The 19,138-nt window shown below is 62.1% G+C and overlaps 1 protein-coding gene across 5 annotated transcripts; it reads left to right on the top strand.

Annotated features, from left to right (window-relative positions):
• The first annotated feature begins 2,951 nt into the window (after positions 1-2,951).
• Positions 2,952-16,670, top strand: MKNK2 (MAPK interacting serine/threonine kinase 2). Of its 5 annotated transcripts, none has more exons than XM_008972579.6 (14): positions 2,953-3,103; positions 3,252-3,398; positions 7,503-7,590; positions 7,726-7,827; positions 7,911-8,008; positions 10,607-10,686; positions 10,993-11,066; positions 11,320-11,424; positions 11,528-11,583; positions 11,668-11,763; positions 12,157-12,351; positions 12,924-13,088; positions 13,951-13,994; positions 16,310-16,670. In XM_008972579.6, the coding sequence occupies exons 2-14, from the start codon at positions 3,348-3,350 to the stop codon at positions 16,398-16,400; spliced, it is 1,245 nt and encodes a 414-aa protein (XP_008970827.1). In that variant the 5' UTR covers positions 2,953-3,103; positions 3,252-3,347; the 3' UTR covers positions 16,401-16,670. The 5 variants fall into 5 exon arrangements, with proteins under 5 accessions (XP_008970825.1, XP_008970824.1, XP_008970827.1 ...); XM_003819227.7 differs by having other exon boundaries at positions 14,272-16,670; XM_008972577.5 differs by having other exon boundaries at positions 2,952-3,103; positions 7,503-7,827.
• The last annotated feature ends 2,468 nt before the right edge of the window (positions 16,671-19,138 follow it).

Below are 19,138 nucleotides of genomic sequence, written 5' to 3'. Positions count from 1 at the left end.
GCTATGGTGCCAGGAACAGACCTGCCCCTCTGGCCTGGCTCCCAGATCAGCCTTTCCTGTCCGGTGCCTGAGCTTGGCTGGACACAGAGCCCAGGCATGGGCTGAGCCTTGGTTCAGGTCTGCTCCTCATGGTCAGGGTGAATGTTGAACCCATGTCGGTCCACACTGAAAGATGGACACAGCCCCACACCTGCACCAAGGACAGTGTGCCACAGCCGCATACCATGAAATGGTCCCACTTACTCTGTGGACTGAGCTGAGTCTCCCGGAAAAACCCATCCATGTCCTAACCCTGGTACCTGTGAACGAGAAACTATTTGAAAATAGGGTCTTTGCAGATGGAACCAAGTTAAGATGAGATCACACTGAGTGGGCCCTAAGCCAATGACTGGCATCCTTAGAAGAAGAGACCAGGCCCAGTGGCTCACGCCTGTAATCCCAGCACTTTGGGAGGCCCAGGCGGGCGAATCACCTGAGGTCAGGAGTTCGAGACTAGCCTGGCCAACATGGTGAAACCCCATCTCTACTAAAAATACACACAAAAAAGTTAGCTGGGCGTGGTGGCGCGTACCTGTAGTCCCAGCTACTCGGGAGGCTGAGGCAGGAGAATTGCTTGAACCTGGGAGGCAGAGGTTGTGATGAGCCGAGATCGTGCCATTGCACTCCAGCCTGGGCAACAAGAGGAAACTCCATCTCAAAAATAAAAATAAAAAATAAAAAGAGGAGACAGCAGGCTCAGTGGCTCATATCTGTAATTCCAGCACTTTGAAAAGCCAAGGTGGGAGGGTCCCTTGAGGTCAGGAATTCTAGTGCAGCTTGGGGAACATAGTGAGACCCCATCTCTACAAAATGTTTAAAAATCAGCAGGCAAGGTGCTGTTGTCCCACCTACTCAGGAGGCTGGGATAGGAGGATCGCTTGAGCCCAGGAAGTTGAGTCTGCCATGAGCTACGAATGTGTCCCTGCACTCCAGCCTGGGCGACAGAGTGAGACCCTGTCTCAAAAAATAGTAAAATAGGCCGGGTGCAGTGGCTCATGCCTGTAATCCCAGCACTTTGGGAGGCCAAGGCGGGTGGATCATGAGGTCAGGAGTTCAAAACCAGCCTGGCCAACATGGTGAAACCCCATCTCTACTAAAAATACAAAAAACTATCCGGGTGTGGTGGCGTGCGCCTGTATTCCCAGCTACTTAGGAGGCTGAGGCAGAAGAATCACTTGAACCCGGGAGGCGAAGGTTGCAGTGAGCCGAGATTGTGCCACTGTACTCCAGCCTGGGTGACAGAATGAGACTCCTTCTCAAAAAAAGGAAAATAAGAAGAGGAGACACACACACAGAGGAGGGGGCAGAGACTGGAGTGATGCGGCCACAAACCGAGGACCACCAGAGCCCCCAGAAGCTGGGAGAGGCAGGAAGCATCCTCCTAGAGTGCTTGGAGGAAGCAAAGTTCTGCCCACACTTCTAGAATTCTGGGCTCCAGGACTGTGAGAGCATACATTTCTGTTGTTTTAAGCCCCCCAGTTTGTGGTCCTGCGTTACAGTAGCCTCAGGAAGCTCACACGACCACACAACCCCTACGTGCGCGTGCGCACACACACACACACACACTCTCTTATCCTTTCCTCCAAGCACTATTTAGTCGGCGCCCTCTGTGAGCCAGGCCCAGGCAAGCAGGTCTAGCAGCTCCACCCCTAGTTGGCACCTGGAGCTAACGTGTGTGTGTGTGCATGTGTTCACACGCACCCACATGCACAATAAGGGGGGCTGGGGGACCTGGTTTTCTGTCCCCCCACTGCCAAGAGTCAGGGCAATGCCAGGCGCTGGGCTGGGTTCTGGCTGGGAATTCCACACAGGCTTCCTCCCAATGCCCCGGGGGTGGCTGAGGCCAGGCCTCCCAGCCCCTGTGGCCTGAGAGCTGTGGCCTTGCAGGCAGGGGCCCTCCAGCTTCAGGTCAGTGGGGCTCCAGCCCCTCTTGAGCTCAGGGCCTGGTTGGGGGATGGTGGGGTGGGCTGTGCGAAGCTTCTGGAAACCCCTGCAGAAGAGGAGACCACAGTCCACCCAGCAGGGGAACCCCCCCCCCCCACTCCTTGTGTGCCCAACGCCCGGGGCCTGGGGAGAACTTTGAACCAGGATGCTGTGGGATGGGGGACTGGCAGCTCAGGACACGCTGATTCTATCTAAGCCTGGTTTGGGGCCCCAGCCAAAATGGGACTGTGTTTTACTTCCTGTCCTGGCCACCATCCACCCCTTGGGCTCTTTCCCAGTGGGTCTCAGGTCCCAGTTCTCCCTGAAATGCTATTCGAGGACAGAGGAAGGGTCCTTCACAGACCTCAGTCCCCACCCTCTACTCTGGTTCCTGCCAACCACAAAGCAAACTCGGGGAGCTCAGTGCTCCCCAGGCAGGGTGGCCCAGGGGAAGAAGAAAGTAGGTGGCGGTGGCTGGTCCCCCAGCACTAGAAGGGAGTGGCTGGGACTCCAAGCGTGCTGGTGGTGCACGAGGGGGACTGCTGGAGCCAGCACTGGAGAACTGCAAGAGGGAGCCATGGCAGGTTCTAGAGCGAGAGCATGAACCAAGGGAGTCGGGGTATACTAGGCCTGGGTTGACAGGCCAAGGGAGTTGCCCTTTGTGGGGCCAGGCGGTAGGACTCGGCCCAGGGCCTCGCAGGTCCCACGGGCCCCGCGAGCCTCAGGCGGCAAAAACAAGCCAGCTCCGGGCGCGCGTGCACGGTCGCTGCCTAGGTTCCGCACCAAGACCCCGTGCGCCGCACTGCGCAGGCGTCCGCCAGCCGTTTCGGACACGCCCCGTCGCCGGAGCGCGCAGCCGCACTGGGTTCCCGGAGAGAGCCCTCTTCTGGCTCCGCCCACGTCGTGCGCGGGGGGTGAGGCCGGGCGGAGCCTGCGTCGGGGGCGGGGCCAGAGCAGGTCCGGGCCTATAAAGGTGGCGGCGGCGGCGACGCGCCCGGCTCCTCTCAGCGGCGGTGGCCCAGGTAGAGGGGTCCGCGCTGGCGGCGGCGGCGCTGTTCCCCGCGCGGTCCGCGGAGCGGGGTCCGGGCTGCGCGACGTGGGGCGGCGGCGGCACTGCGGCCCCGGCCCAAGCCCGACCCCGGTGAGTGCGAACCCCAGGGCGGCCCCGAGGACACCGACCCGGTAGCGGGAAACGGGCCCCGCGGAGCCCTCGCCGCCCCCGCCCGGTCCGCGCTCCTGGCAGGCCGGGCTCCGCTCACCGCCCTCCCTTTGTCTGCTCCCGCCCGCAGGGTCCCCTCCTCGGCCGCCCCCCGCCCGGCCGCCCGCCCTCGGGCCTCCCCCCGGGCCCTCGGTCCCCTCCCCCGCTGGCGGGGCCCGGACAGAAGATGGTGCAGAAGAAACCAGCCGAACTTCAGGGTTTCCACCGTTCGTTCAAGGTGAGGCCTGGGGTCGGTTTGGGGGCGCTCCGGGCTGGACCACCGGAATGGCCGGCGTGGGGGGCGCGGGGCCCGCCCCTAAGATCGGCTCCCGGGGCTCGTGCCTGGCCCCCGCCCTACACCCGGGGCTGCCCGGGCCGGCCGTGCGCTGAAGCGGGGTCGGTGTGCGAGGATGGGGGTTCAGCAGGCCACAGCCCTCTCTCCAGCCGTGGCCGCCGGGTCCTTCCTCCAGGACCCCCAAGTGAGGCTGGGAGCAGGAGCCCCCTCCGGGTCAGGGCACCAGGCTGTGTGTCCCCTGCAAGCCCCCGCCGGGTATGTTCTGGGGGGTCAGCAGGCTGCAGTCCTGTCCCAGTCGCTGCATGTGGCTTATGGGGGGTGTCCCCTGCAAGCTCCAGCTGGTTGTGCCCTGGTGGGGACGGGTCAGCGGGCCACAGTCCCATTCCCACCTCCATGTGGCTTCTGGGGACTTTCTTTCAGAATCCCCAGGCCGGGCTGGTCAGGTGCACCCACCCCCAGGGGGCCTGTGCCGTGGGGGAGGGGAGGGGATGTCCCCTCAGCCCTGCACTTCGCAGACACCCCAGGGCCAAGTGCTGTTTCCTGTCGGAGCGGGAAGTTTCTGCGCAGCCCGGGTGGTGACTGCTGTTGAGTGCTGGTTTCAGATGAGCAAATCTTGGGGGGGAAGGGGAGGGCAGGTGCTGGGCAGGGGCCCCGCAGGACCTGGCCCAGGGGACGCAGTGATGTCAGCCGGCCCGCCCCACCCCTCAGGCCGGGGTTATGTAATCGCTTCACTGGGCTTCCTTGGGCAGGGACCTGTTGCCCGGTAGGGAAGGCAGGACTGGAGAGAGGGAGAGAGAGTGTGAGTGTATGTGTGTGTGTTTGTGTGTGTGTGTGTCTGTGTCTTGTGTGTACACACAACGCGGTGCTCCAGGGTGGGAGGAGCAAAGAGAGACTGGGAAGAATTCCCAGGTCTGTCCAGCCAGTGCCCCAGGGCAGCACTCCACCCCTGCCACCCCTGCCCAGTTTTCCCCTAGGGCAGCAGGCCTGGCACCATCAGAGTGTCAGGGGCTGGGCGGGAAAGAGGAGGATCTGACAGTGGTCTTTTCCCTCCTAGGGCCAGGCATGAGCTGATACAGAGTCAGTGCATGGGGCCAGCCAGGCAGCCAAAGCACACTTGAACTTTCTAGATGGTTCCAGCCACCTCCTGCCAAGGCCTGCTGACTCGAGTCCCACAGCCAGACCTAGAACAGTGGGACCAGGACCGCCCACACTGCCCAGGACTGTGGGCCGGCCTCTGTGCATGGCCAGGGCAGCCTGGCTGGGAGCTGGGAAGGTGGGCGTCTCGGTGGAGGAGGGCCTGGCAGGCAGTCCTGGCTGTGAGGTGTTCCTCCAGGTGGCCGGGACCGGTTGCTCTAGGAATCTCCCCCCATAGCCCCCACCATGCACGGCTGCTCCCTGGATTGGGGCCACCTCTCCTGAAATACTCTCCTTGCCTCCAGCAGGCAGCAGCCCAGCAGGGAGGCACGTCTGTGAGTGCCTTGGGTTTCTTTCCATTCGCAGATGGGAAAGTGAGGCTCTGAGACTGCAGGCGTGTGTGCCTGGGCTCCCCGGTACACGGGCGAGGAGGCCGCGGAGTCTCGTGGTGCCTGGCCCCTCCGCTGTGGTGGCTGCGGCCGTCCATCTGTAGCTTTGCTGAGTTGGAGGCTGTGGCTGGCACAGGGGAACGGTGGCCAGACAAGGCCAGGAGCTCACGCTGGGCTCTGTGGCCCCTTAGGTCATTTCACTCTCGTGAGCTCCCACGAGTTGGGGGCAGCTGCCTCCCGTCTCACCCCTGACAGACCCCAGGGCGAGGTCACTAGGCCAAGGTCAGACAGCAGGTGAACGCCAGTCTGGCCTTAGACCCTGGTCACCTGCCTTGTGGTGGCTGCCCCAGGGCCACCAGGGGCCTCTGGACAGGAGCCTTATGGGAATGCTGACTCCCATGGGGGCTAGTTGGAGCCCCCCTTCCTTCCCTCCTCCCCCAGTAGCCTCCTGGTAGCTATCTGCCCGAGCCAGGGTGGGTGGGGAGGCAGGAGGGCAGCTTGGCTCACGGCCCCTCCCAGACTCTGCCCTCTGGCCTCCACCCATCTCCTGGCCTCGGGTCTCCCACGGGCTCCACTGGAGTCTCACTTCTGCTGAACGACCCTCTTGTTAGAGCCCCATTCAGGTTGTCTGGGGCCCAGAGAGGGGCAGTGACTTGGCCCAGAGCAGCCAGCATCCTCACTGGGACTGGGACCCCTGCCACCTCTGTGGGCCCCTCCCGCCTGGTTCACCCAGACGGGTGAAGCTGAGTGAGAGCTCAGTGGTACAAGGAACCTGACCGGGCCTCGGTTCCCCAGCTTCAAAGGCCCGGCCCCTCGTAAAGGGCCGGCAGTCCCCGCGCTGGGCCATTTGCTCTGTGGAAACGTACATATGTATGCCACCATCTTCCACGGGGGCTGGGCAAAGCCTACTCTAATCTGCACTGTTCCTTGCACCCTGGTCAGGGTCTTGCTCCCATGGTCCTGGGGCTGGGTCATTTCTTGACCCAGCCCCAGCCTGCCCAGTGCAACAGGCCTGGATTTGAATCCTGGCCACCAGGGCCCAAGGCGGCTTCCTTAGCCGGGTATCAGGGCCCGCCAGGGGCTCCCTCCAGGGGTGTCTGGCACTGAAATGGGAGAGTGCAGGATGTGGTCTGGACAGGGCCTGGCACACTCGGGCCTGTGGGTGCCTCTCCCGTGAGCCCCCAGGACCAGTACAGCACTGTGTATACTGACTCGGTAACTGGTAGCTGCGGGGTTGGGGGGCTGGAAGCAGATGAGCCTCTGGTGGGTGGCGGGGGCGTAGGTGCACAGAGCTGGCAGGGGAAAGGTGTGCCGGGCAGCTGCGGGACATGGGCGGAGGAATGCAGGTGTCTGGGCTTGGGTAGGGGCAGAAGGCAGGGGTGATGGAAGCAGAGCCCCCACCTTCAGCAGGCCCCAGAGCACCAGGCACTGAATTCTTAGCCCGCCAGCCCCAGGCACTGAGCGAAAGGGAGGGGAGCAGCTTAGGGGAAGGAGAGGTGGTTGTGTGCCATCTTAGATGGGGGAAACTGAGGCCCAGGGAGGACTCAGCTGCCCTGAGATGGCCCAGGAGGCCGTGGGAAAGCAGGCACAGCCACCAGGCTGGCAGCCCGCCCGGTGACTCACCTCCCTCCCACTGCCCCGCTGCCTTTGATCCCCGCGACCCGCCCCAGAGGTCAGCCGTCCCCATTCTGTGGACAAGCAGACGGAGGTGCAAGACACGGCTTGGGCCCCACGGTGACTCAATCCTGGCATCAGAGGCAGGGTTCCCAAGAGCCAGCTGCTTGTGTCTGTCCCCTCCCCGCAATGCACCCCTTTCCCAGAGGCCCCCAGGGCTCTGCGGGTGGCAGGAGGTCTTCTCACGGCCCTGTGGAGGTTGGGGCCCATCTTTCTCTGGGGTGGGGCTGTCCTGGGCACTGCAGGGTGCTGAGCAGCATCCCTGCCCCAACCCACTCCGTGCCAGGAGCTCCCCCAACCGGTCACAACCACAGATGTCCCCAGACATGGCCCAGTATCTCCTGGGGGATAGAATCACCCCCTGGGTTGGCAAATTCCATGGACCCCCCAAGAGACTCTACGTCCCCTGATCTTGCCTTGCTGAGGTGCTAGGAGGCCTCACGCCTTCCACATGTGGCCCACACCTGTGATCCCAGCACTTTGGGAGGCCAAGGCAGGAGGATCACTTGAGGCCAGGGGTTTAAGACCAGCCTGGGCAACGTAGCAAGACTTTATCTCTACAAAACATAAATTTAAAAAAGAGAGAAATCCACACACACACTGAGTGTGGGGCAGCGAGGAGGTGAATCCCAGGAGCTTGGGGGTCCCCTGGTTTATGCTGTCTGCCCCGTCGGGAGTTGATCCTGGTGGGAGTTGATCCTGGTATGTGAGCGGGGACGGAGTTGATTTTTCCGTAATGCTCAGCGCAGGGCTTGTCAGTGTGGACGCTGTGACACTGGGGCAGGATAGGTCTCCCTGCTGCATGGGCAGGGATGGGGCCTGAGTGCCTCTCCTCTCCTCTCCCCTGCAGGGGCAGAACCCCTTCGAGCTGGCCTTCTCCCTAGACCAGCCCGACCACGGAGACTCTGACTTTGGCCTGCAGTGCTCAGCCCGCCCTGGTGAGGGGCCCGAGGGGGAGGAGGGCACAGGGCAGCTGCTGTCGCCGCCATGGCAGTGGCCAGCCCCTGCAGGGGGGTGGGGGCCGGCCGGCCAGGGCCATGTCCTGAGCCCCCTGGGCGTGCCTCCTGGAACAGACATGCCCGCCAGCCAGCCCATTGACATCCCGGACGCCAAGAAGCGGGGCAAGAAGAAGAAGCGCGGCCGGGCCACCGACAGCTTCTCGGGCAGGTTTGAAGGTGAGCGGGGATGGCGGGCATTGGGGGAGCCGGGAGCGGGGAACAGCCAGGGTCCCTCTCACGCCCGCCCCGCTGCCCGGCAGACGTCTACCAGCTGCAGGAAGATGTGCTGGGGGAGGGCGCTCATGCCCGAGTGCAGACCTGCATCAACCTGATCACCAGCCAGGAGTACGCCGTCAAGGTGGGCCCGCGCCGCGCCCTGGGGAACCCAGCGCCTTGGGATCGGTGCCGAGCGGGGGTGGAAACAATGTGTGGCATTCCGGCTGTCCGTCCTACAGCCGGGAAGACCCGTGTCTAAAAGCGGCCACCGGGCCCTGAGTCCAGTCGGGAATGACAGTGAGGGTGGCCCCTCTGGTACCAGGGTGGGGGCTTCAGACAGAGGCACTGTGCCCATTGGGTCCCCTGGGCCGTCCCTGCCTCTGAGCTGTCCCTGAGGGTACATGACAGTTTGGTTTCAAGGATCAAAATGCAATGTCATATCCCAGGGCCCAGAGGGGCTCTGCGTTTGGGGAACCTCAGTGCAGGCCCGTGAGAGCCCCCTGTGTCACCCTAGCCCTGGGCGGCTGCTGGACCCAGGGTGTGGCCGAAGGGCTGGGAGCAGGAGCCCTGTTGAGGCTCTGGTTGTGACCCTGTGACCTTGTGGGCCGGTTGGATCCCGTGTTCCAAGAAATCTTCCAGGCTTCCCTCGTGACCTGGCATCCGGCTTCCGGGCTGGGTGGGGTCCCAGGAGGGCTGGCTGCCTGGGAAAGAGGGCCAGGTGTGCCCTGGCGAGCAGGGCTCGCCAGGAGCCTGTGGGTCCTGGTGGACGGCCAGGCTAGAGCTTTCCTCTGAGGAGAAGGAGGAAGAAGAGGGGTGGCCAACCTGGGGAGGTTACTGGCCAGGTGCTGGGACCACAGTGGCAACAGGCAGGGACAGACACAGTACGGACGGTCCCTGCCTCCTGGGAGCCCCCAGGCAGGCCAAGGCAATGGTGCAGGAGCACTAGGCCCCTCCGGAAGCACTTCCACACAGCAGGCGTTCCTCTGAGCACAGCCCTCTCCTGGTGGCCCAGCCTTGCTTCCTGTCCTTGTTTGACAGATAGGGACACTGAGGCTCAGGGGGTTAGGTAGCCTGACTCATGCTGTGTGGCCTCTGGGGGATCCTAACAGGTGTCTCAGAGCCACCTCCCTGGTCATCTTGCCACATTGACCTGGTGTGGTCAGTGTTGGGATCTGCAGAGCCTGGGGGACTTCCCGCTGGAGGTGTTGTTGGCCGCTGACATCCGGGAGTTGGTCTGGCCAGGTGGCAGTGGGAGGAAGAGGTGTCCTGGGCGAGTCAGAGAGGCGAATCGCTGGGCCTGTGGGTCTGAGGAGCGTTGTTTCGTTCTATGGGGACTGGGGTGTGGGCCCTCTGCCCTCAGGGTCATGCTGCGGGAAGCCGCCCTGGGGTCACCTGGTGCCGTGAGGCTGCTGGCTGGATGCAGAGCCCCCATGCTGGGACCTCAGAATAGGCCCCTTCCATGCCAGGAGGGGCTGCGCCCCCTCCCTGAAGCAGCATTCTAGCCGGCCACCCAAGGGACAGGACGAGGTTCAGTTTTGTCCAGAACCATCTGCAGTGCCTGCTGGGCACAGCTTTCAGCAGCAGCCTGGGTGGTGGTATTTCAGGACACCCTGGCGTCCAGTTGTTCTCTTGCCCCTCGCTGGGACAGTGTTGTCTGTCAGTATAGACACGGGACTGCAGAGGCACGAGCCAGGGACTCAAGGGTGGAATGCCACATCCCTGCTGCCACCAGGCCATCGCACTGGGCAGGGAACCCTGGGCAGAGTGCTCATGCAGCCAGGCACCCGCCCAGTGAGAGGGGCTAACATGTCCAGCCTGGCAGGAGGGTCCCAGCAGGTGCCAGGGGAAGCTGCAGACGCCTCCTCACCCCACCTCTGTGAGTGAAGGTGGCAGGGAGCAGCTGGAGCTGCTGGGGGCAGTAGAGTGGCTTCCTGAGGCTCTGGGGCTCAGGGAGGCTGGATCCGCCAGTGGCTGGGACAGCCAACCAGGGCGGGCCGGAAACAGATATTGGCTGAGGCGGCAGGCAAGTGTCTGCCCAGGCTGGCACGGAGCTGGGGAGCAGGACTTGGTGCTGTGGCCACATGTGAGGTGGGGCCTGGTGGGCTGGCAGCCAGGTGTCCTGAGGCCTCCCTAGTTCTATGGGTGACCAGGGACCCACCCTGTGGGGAAAGAGGACTACAGCTGACTGTCTCTGGGTCAGGGAGGGTGGCCGCCCAGGGCAGGGAACCCTCACATCCTGTGGGGGTATTTTGCAGAAGTCATAGGTCTCAAATGTGTCTCTGAGGGCTGTCAGGGTCACAGGTGGAGAGCAGCCTCCACTGGCTTTTTTTTTTTTTTTTTTTTTTTTGAGGCGGAGTCTCACTCTGTCACCAGGCTGCGGGAGTGCAATGGCGCGATCTCAGCTCCCTGCAACCTCCACCTCCCGGGTTCAAGTGATTCTCCTGCCTCAGCCTCACAAGTAGTTGGGATTACAGGCGTGCACCACCACACCCAGCTAATTTTTATATTTTCAGTAGAGACAGGGTTTCGCCATGTTGGCCAGGATGGTCTCAATCTCCTGACCTCATGATCCACCCGCCTCGGCCTCCCAAAGTGCTGGGATGACAGGCGTGAGCCCTGCTTTCTAGAGTTGCAGGGTGTTAAGTGTGGTGAATTCCAGCCGTGGCAGTGGAGTTTCTGGCCCCTTCTCGACTATGAGCGTCCCACCAACCCAGGTGCTGTGTCCTTTCGCCTGTTTCAGATCATTGAGAAGCAGCCAGGCCACATTCGGAGTAGGGTTTTCAGGGAGGTGGAGATGCTGTACCAGTGCCAGGGACACAGGTAGGTGAGCCACCCTTGCCACCGCACTGGCCTGAGCCGTCTTTCAGTGGATGAAGGGCCTGAGTGCCACATCACCCCCAGCAAGCGTCTGTAGGGCACCCAGTTTCCCAGGCCCTGCATTCCCCTCCCTGAAGCAGGCTGGCTGACAGCCCCAGGCGGGCAGTGTGAAGCTGGCCTATTGCTCCAGTCCCAGCTTCCGGTGGACAGGCCAGCACCAAGAGGGTGGGCCCCTCCTAGGCCGGGCAGCAGGTACCCAGGGGCCTCAGGAAGCCTCAGCTCCTCTCCTGCCCCCCACCCCCACCCCAGGAACGTTCTAGAGCTGATTGAGTTCTTCGAGGAGGAGGAGCGCTTCTACCTGGTGTTTGAGAAGATGCGGGGAGGTACCTGGGGGCTCCAGGCTGTGAGGAGGGAGGGAGCTGGGAGGTATTATGGGATGGGGGCCTAGTGCCACCTGCAGGAGGGGGCTTGTGGGGTGAGTGTCCTGCCCAAATGGTGGCTCAGGGGTGAGGCCTTTGGGCTGGAGGAAGCCAGTGTGGGGGCGTCCCCGCCAAAGTGAAGGTGGGTGCTGGCCTTGAGGGGACTTTGAGGTGACCTGCGTGTTCCCCCTGTCCTGCCCCACCCTGCCCTGCCCAGGCTCCATCCTGAGCCACATCCACAAGCGCCGGCACTTCAACGAGCTGGAGGCCAGCGTGGTGGTGCAGGACGTGGCCAGTGCCTTGGACTTTCTGCATAACAAAGGTAGGTGGTGACCCCGCCCGGAGTCTCCTAGGGCCGCCTGCCAAGGACTCCTGGAAGACCCCCAGACCCTCACCCCGTCGTGGTTCTGTGGCTTCTCCCCCAGGCATCGCCCACAGGGACCTAAAGCCGGAAAACATCCTCTGTGAGCACCCCAACCAGGTAGGCCAGTTCCGGCAGGGTGGCCCCGCGGGAGGGGTGGACCGCGTGGGACCCCAGGCTCACGGCCCTTTTGGCCCTTCCCAGGTCTCCCCCGTGAAGATCTGTGACTTCGACCTGGGCAGCGGCATCAAACTCAACGGGGACTGCTCCCCTATCTCCACCCCGGAGCTGCTCACTCCGGTGAGGGCCCGCGGGGAGGGCTGGGGGCTCGGCCGCCTGCTCTGCGGTTGCATAATCTCGCGGAGCCTGGGCCATCCAGCAGCTCCAGGCCGCGGAGCTCGGGCTTCCGCCTAGCAACAGCCGCTGATTGGTTGGGCGGGGTGTCGCGGCGGGGCCTCGAGCAGGCGCCCCTAGGCGTCGGTGTTTGGCCGGGTGGGGCGGGGCCGCGACGGGGGAGGGGCGAGCTCTGCACCTGCTGATTGGGCGGGGGCGCGTTCCCGGCAGCCGCTGATTGGTCGGGCCGGGCGGGGCGGGGTCCGAGCCGGCTGGCGCAGGTGACCCGCAGTTACCCGTGCTCGGTTCCCACGTAATGCTGGGAAACCCCGGCTGACGCGCCCCTCCCCCCCCCCGCAGTGCGGCTCGGCGGAGTACATGGCCCCGGAGGTGGTGGAGGCCTTCAGCGAGGAGGCTAGCATCTACGACAAGCGCTGCGACCTGTGGAGCCTGGGCGTCATCTTGTATATCCTACTCAGCGGCTACCCGCCCTTCGTGGGCCGCTGTGGCAGCGACTGCGGCTGGGACCGCGGCGAGGCCTGCCCTGCCTGCCAGGTGCGGCGGCCCGCGCACTCTCCTCTCCTGGGCACCCTCCTCCCCCGGGCCTGCCCTGAACACTCCCTAACCCCAGGGGACCTGCCCTGTGCACCCTCTAAGTCCAGGGGACCTGCCCCCTGACCACCCCCTAACCCCTGGGGACCTGCCCGGTGTGCCCTACTCCCTGATGCCATCCACAGGGCAGTGCCGCCCTGTCTGCCAGTTTCCCGAAGGCTTTTCAGGTTTGCCTGCCCAAGGGAAACCCCAGACAGGGTTCAGAGAGCTGAGAGGTGGAGTGAGGCCCCTGGTTTGGGGGGATCAGGCTCAGGCTGCCTGCCCGCGGCTTAAGGCTCAGCATCTGTGGCCTGTGGTCCCGGGAACCAGGTCCCTCAGAGCTGCTTTTTTGTAAATCCAGCTCCACTTGGGTGGAGCTGACTCTCCTGGTCCGGCTCCCAGCCCCCTCTGCCCCAGGCGTGCGTGGTCTAGGGCCTGGTCTAGGGCCTGGTTGGGGTCCGGTTGGAGCCACGTGTCAGTGCACAGTATCCAGGCCCTTGGGCAGGTCTAAGCTCCCCTGTGTTCTATGTCCCCAGAACATGCTGTTTGAGAGCATCCAGGAGGGCAAGTACGAGTTCCCCGACAAGGACTGGGCCCACATCTCCTGCGCTGCCAAAGACCTCATCTCCAAGCTGCTCGTCCGTGACGCCAAGCAGAGGCTGAGTGCCGCCCAAGTCCTGCAGCACCCCTGGGTTCAGGGGGTGAGTGCCAGCCGCACGGGCGCCAGGGGGGGCATGGGGGGCTGCAGGGTGGCCTCAGAGCGAGCATGGGAAGCCCTGAGGGTGTAGCCTGGACACCCTGAGATGCACTGAGGCTTGAGAGCACAGGCTCTGCCCTGGGATGAGGGGTGCAGCCGAAATCCCCACCACCCGCCTGTGCACGGTGCCCGCTGGCCAGCCAGGCGGCTCCCAGGAGCAGCTACTCAGAGAACCTTCCTGGAGGGTGGTGGGGACCCACACCCTGCAGCAGGCTGGAGTGAAGCGGGCAGCGAGCCCAGCTCACATAGACCCCAGCCCAGCCTGTCGTCAGTCTCAAGCCCAGGCTGTGCCTCCACCCTTCCCTGTGTGGCCTCCAATCGAGGAGGAGTCGGGTGTTTCTCCTGCCAGAGGTCATCTGAGCCGAGCTGCCACCCCAGGGAGTGAGGATTTACTAAAAATAGAAGCTGGGGTCACTCTGTGTCCCCAGGCGAGGGGCTGGGGGGCCTCCAAACTCCTTGCAGAAGCATCCAGAGACCCATGGGTTAAGAGGGGGGCGGAGGTGGGTTTGGGCTGGGAACAGCCGGGAGAGGTGGGGCTTGGGGCTCTGCCCCCACCCTCACTGGGTCCTGTAACACCAGGCCTCAGCCTGGCCCAGCCTCGGGTTCCCTGGGCAGGGGGACATGGAGCCTCACCATAGGGACCTCGGGGTGGGCGCTTGGCTCCCGGGGCACCCAGGTGCACTCCTGGTCTCCGGTGGGGTCCTGGTGATGGGATGGGCATGGCATCCCTTGGCCAGACACCCCACCCAGCGCCCCAGGCGGCCCCAGCTGCTCTCCAGCCCTGCCCCCACCCACTCTCGTTGCAGTGCGCCCCGGAGAACACCTTGCCCACTCCCATGGTCCTGCAGAGGTAAGGCCCGCAGGGGTGCTCGGGACCCCTGAGTCCAGGGGGCGGGGTTTCCAGGTTAAGACACTTGTGAAAGACCCGGAGAACTGCTTTGGGGTCGGGGAGGCAGGCAAGCCTGGTGACTCAGTGAAGCTCCCGGTGGGGCCCTGGCGCTCAGAGGAGCCCCAGGGTCGGGGCTGGGAGGGGGGCATGAAGCCCCTTCCCCCAGGGCCTTCACAGACCCCAGGGGTCCCCTAAGGGGTGCCTCTTGGTGACCACCTACCCCCACCCCGTTTCCCAGGAACAGCTGTGCCAAAGACCTCACGTCCTTCGCGGCTGAGGCCATTGCCATGAACCGGCAGCTGGCCCAGCACGACGAGGACCTGGCTGAGGAGGAGGCCGCGGGGCAGGGCCAGCCCGTCCTGGTCCGAGCTACCTCACGCTGCCTGCAGCTGTCTCCACCCTCCCAGTCCAAGCTGGCGCAGCGGCGGCAAAGGGCCAGCCTGTCCTCGGCCCCCGTGGTCCTGGTGGGAGACCACGCCTGACCCTCCCATCTCCCCTCTGTACATAGGTCGCCCGTCCCCCAATCAAATCTAAAGGTTTTTAAAGCTATCGCCAGCCGGTGTCCAGCGGGCTGCCCCTCCTCTGCCTGGATTCCCAGGCACTAAGCTCAGCTGAGGGGGGTGTTTTATAGAAGGTTTTTGCTTTTGGGTTTTTTTTTTCCTGTTTCCACCCCTCCCCGTTATTTTTTCCTTTGGATGGTTAAAAGCATTGCAGGCACCCGGGAAGGTGAGCAGAGGGTAGGTGGGTGGGCTTGTCCCCTCCCCGGTCCCCCGCCCTGTTCACCTCTACTATGAAGGTGCCCCCAGGTCACCTGTGCTGCCCGCCATCTGCCCACGTGGCTTTCAGTGACTCAGGAGAGCAGGCCCACAGCATTTGCCATCTTGCAGAGCTGGGGAGGGGCACAGGACCCTGCCCTCGTGTTCCCTCCCAGCCCGCAGTATTTCAGGGACAGGCTCCTCCCCTCTATCCCTCACCCTGAGAGCACCCCTGGTGGCTTGGTTGGGGAAGGGAGGGGCTGCCTGTCTCTGGAGGGGTCAGGCAGGCAGGTGGCAGGCAGCTCACCCACCCACCCCATGGGATCCCCCAACCCTTCACCCGCGCCTGCCTTGTCCCCATGATAGTTGACAATCGGGGCTTCCTGCAAGGCCCATCTGTCTGTCCAGGACTCCTGGTGGCCAGATTCGGCCTCCGACCTTGACCTTAAACTGCAGCTGACCCCAGGGGCTCGCCGCTGCCCCTCCCCACCACACCAGGGCCTGAGACAGCAGGAGCCCCGCCCGGCCCGAAGCCGTTTCCATCGCAGCAGGCAGAGGGGCTGGACAGGCACTGTCAGCCAATGTGGGGGGTCCTGAAGACACCCCCTTGGGGCACCCGAGTGCCCCTTCTCAGGGCTCAGTCTGACCGTAGCCACGTCCTGCCTCGCGCCGCCCCTCGGGCCTGACCTGGAAGCTCCGTCAGCTCCGTCCTTGTCCTTAGAGCTGAGCCCAGAGCCCGGGGTCTGGCCGAATCCTCACCCCCAGGGCAGTGTTTTTGGTCTGCCACCTTCAGGAAAACGGCTGCGGCCTCGGCCTCCCTTCGGGCACCCAGGAATGCGGGGGTCTGCTCAGTCCCCCCACCCTCCATGCTCCAACCCCCGGGGGCTGCGGAGCCTGCTGCCCCCTCCCCGCGGGTGGGGACGTTCTATGCAATACAGGGTTCCACTTCAGAAGTGCGCGCGGCAGCTGCGGGGGCGGCTAGGGTCACCGCCCGCCCTTCCCGGCGCAGCCCCCGAGCTCCACAGCTGGGGCAGCCCCTCTGGCTTCTAAATCCGCGGTCGGGATTCTTCCTCCTGTTTAGTTTTTTAGTTTTTCCTTAAAAAAAAAAAAAACATCAATGGACTTTGCTTCCCTGTTCTTGAAGAATACTTGAATGTCGGGGGGGCCTGGGGGTGGGGGCCTCGGAGACCGTCTGCCTGGCCCTGCTGCCCCTCCTGAATCTCGTACGATGGTCACAGTCCGGTGGCCGTGGGGGTGCTCTGCCTTCCCTGGTCCCCACTGCCCATATCTGTGGACTGCCCCTTCCAAAGACCCCTGTGGGGGGTGGGGCAGGCCGCCCATCCCTTTCCCCCATCACGTCTCGCCTGTCAGTGATTCCATGTTTCGTAACGGGGGATTCTCTGCCTTTTTGTATCAAAGAACAAGCAAAGGGACCCCCGCCCGCTGCAGGCGCCCATAGCCATCGGGTCTCTAAAGCTGAGTGGCTAGCAGCGGTTTTTTTTTTTTTTTTTTTTTCTGAAGGTGGGACAGTCACTTCCTCCTCCCTCCCCACCCCTGTCGCATCCATGTGCGACCTGAAGGACTGGTCAGAACCGTTACTGTGAATGAGTGAAGATCCTGGAGGACCCTGGGCCCCAGGCCAGCTCCCATCGCTGGGGGACGGTGAACGGCCATGTGTTAATGTTACGATGTTTTTAAAAGACAAAAAAAAAAAAAAAAAACCTCAAAAGTTTTTTTAAAGTGGGGGAAAAACATCCAAGCACTTTAATTCCAATGTACCAGGTGAACTGACGGAGCTCAGAAGTTTTCCTTTACACCAACTGTCAATGCCGGAATTTTGTATTCTGTTTTGTAAAGATTTAATAAAAGTCAAAAAACCTGCTGTGTGCCTGAGTTTTAGTTTTCTGTCACCGCATAAGGAGCCATCCACAACCAGTTGGTGCAAAACCACGTTGTTGCTGGTGATGCTGAGTCAGGAGTTTTGAGGGGGTGCGCTCCTGTGGGGTCTGTCTCTGCTCCAGGATGCCTGGATGCACTGCTGGGAAGACAGGCAAAAAGCTGAGCTCGGCTGGGAACAGTGGCTCACGCCTGTAATTACCCAGCACTTTGGGAGGCAGAGGCGGGCAGATCACGAGGTCAGCAGTTCTAGACCAGCCTAATAAACAGGGTGAAACCCCATCTCTACTAAAAATACAAAAATTAGCCCGGCGTGATGGTGTACACCTGTAATCCCAGCTACTCAGGAGGCTGAGGCAGGAGAATTGCTTGAACCCGGGAGGCAGAGTTTGCAATGAGCTGAGATCGCACCACTGCACTCCAGCCTGGGCGACAGAGCGAGAGTCCATCTCAAAAAAAAAAAAAAAAAAAAAAGCTGAGCTCTTCATACACAGGTGGCCTCATTCCTGCGAGCTGGGGTGACTCCAATGCAGGGCTCAGCTGCCTTTTTTTTTTTTTTTTTTTTGAAACGGAATCTTGCTCTATTGCCCAGGCTGGAGTGCAGTGGCGCGATCTTGGCTCACTGCTGCAACCTATGCCTCCCGGGTTCAAGAGAGTCTGCCTCAGCTTCCCGAGTAGCTGGGATTACAGGCATGTGCCACCACGCCTGGCTAATTTTTGTATTTTTAGTAGAGACGGGGTTTCACCATATTAGCCAGGCTGGTCTCGAAATCCTGACCTTGTGATCTGCTCGCCTCGGCCTCCCAAAGTGCTGGGATTACAGGGGTGAGCCACCACGCCCTGCCCCCTTTTTTTTTTTTTTAAGACAGGATATCAGCCGGATGCAATGGCTCATGCCTGTAATCCCAGCACTTTGGGAGGCCAAGGCAGGTGGATCACTCGAGGTCTGGCCAACATGATGAAATCCCGCCTCTACCGAAAATACAAAAATTAGCCCGGTGTGGTGCAACATGCCTGTAATCCCAGCTACTCTGGAGGCTGAGACACAAGAATTGCTTGAACCCAGAAGGCGGAGGCTGCAGTGAGCCGAGATGATGCCACTGCACTCCAGTCTGGGCGATGAGCAAGACTGTCTCAAAAAAAAACAAAACAGGCCTGGCGCAGTGGCTCACGCCTGTAATCCCAGCACTTTGGGAGGCCGAGGCAGGGAGATTGCTTGAGGCCAGGAGTTCGAGACTGGCCTGTGCAACTTGGGGAAACCCTGTCTCTACTAAAAAAATACAAAAATTAGCTGGGCGAGGTGGCGGGTGCCTATAGTCCCAGGTACTTGGGAGGCTGAGGCAGGAGAATTGCTTGAACCTGGGAGGCGAAGGTTGCAGTGAGCCGAGATGATGCCACTGCACTCCAGCCTGGGCGACAGAGCAAGACTCCGTCTCAAAAAAAAAAAAAACCCAGGCGTGGTGGTGCACACCCATAGTCCCAGCTGCATGGGAGGCCAAAGCGGTTGGACAACTTGAGCCCAAGGAGGTAGAGGCTGCAGTGAGCCGTGAGCATGCCACTGACTCTACGCTGGGTGATAAGAGTGAGACCCTGTCCTTTTTTTTTTTTTGAGACAGAATCTCATTCACAGCCCAGGCTGGATGGAGAGCAGTGGTGCCATGTCTCGGCTCACTGCAACCTCTGCCTCCTGAGTTCAGGGATTCTCCTGCCTCAGCCTCCCGAGTAGTTTGGGATTATAGGCGTGTGTCACCACGGCCCAGCTAATTTTTTGTATTTTTTTTTTTTCCTTTTTGAGACAGAGTTTCGATCTTGTTGCCCAGGCTGGAGTGCAATGGCGTGATCTCAGTTCACCGCAACCTCCGCCTCCCAGGTTCAAGCGATTCTCCCGCCTCAGCCTCCCGAGTAGCTGGGATCACAGACATGTGCCACCACGTCCAGCTAATTTTGTATTTTTAGTAGAGTCGGGGTTTCTCCACGTTGGTCAGGCTGGTCTTGAACTCCCGGCCTCAGGTAATCTGCCCACCTCGGCCCCCCAAAGTGCTGAGATTACAGGCGTGAGCCACCGCACCAAGCCAATTTTTTGTATTTTTAGTAGAGACAGGGTTTTGTTACATTGGCCAGGCTGTTCTCGAACTCCTGGCCTCAAGTAATCCAGCTGCCTTGGCCTCCCAGCGTGCTGGGATTACAGGCGTGAGCCACCACACCCAGTCAGGGCTCAGCTGCGAGCTCTTCACCAGGGCCAGCGCCTGCAGGGAGCCTCCCCGTGTGGCTTGGGCTTCCTCACAACATGGCAGCTGTGTTCCCAAGCTCAGGCTCCAATAAGCAGGGTTCCAAGCGAACAAAGCAGAAGCTGCCAGGCTGACCTGCTGAGAAGCCAGGCAGCGCCACCCCCGCCACCTTCTCTGGTTTCACAGAAGACGCGAGGCCCGCCCAGGTTCAAGGGAAGGGGAATGG

Source organism: Pan paniscus, chromosome 20 (assembly GCF_029289425.2).
Source record: "Pan paniscus chromosome 20, NHGRI_mPanPan1-v2.0_pri, whole genome shotgun sequence".
NCBI lineage: Eukaryota > Metazoa > Chordata > Mammalia > Primates > Hominidae > Pan > Pan paniscus.
This window is presented reverse-complemented; position numbering and strand designations above follow the sequence as displayed.

Excerpts from the sequence above, each read along its gene's own strand:
- MKNK2 (XM_008972576.5), top strand. The coding sequence starts at position 3,348 with ATGGTGCAGAAGAAACCAGCCGAACTTCAGGGTTTCCACCGTTCGTTC. Across the intron at positions 3,399-7,502 it reads GTTTCCACCGTTCGTTCAAG|GGGCAGAACCCCTTCGAGCT; the intron begins GTGAGGCCTGGG and ends TCTCCCCTGCAG. Across the intron at positions 11,425-11,527 it reads GGACTTTCTGCATAACAAAG|GCATCGCCCACAGGGACCTA; the intron begins GTAGGTGGTGAC and ends CTTCTCCCCCAG.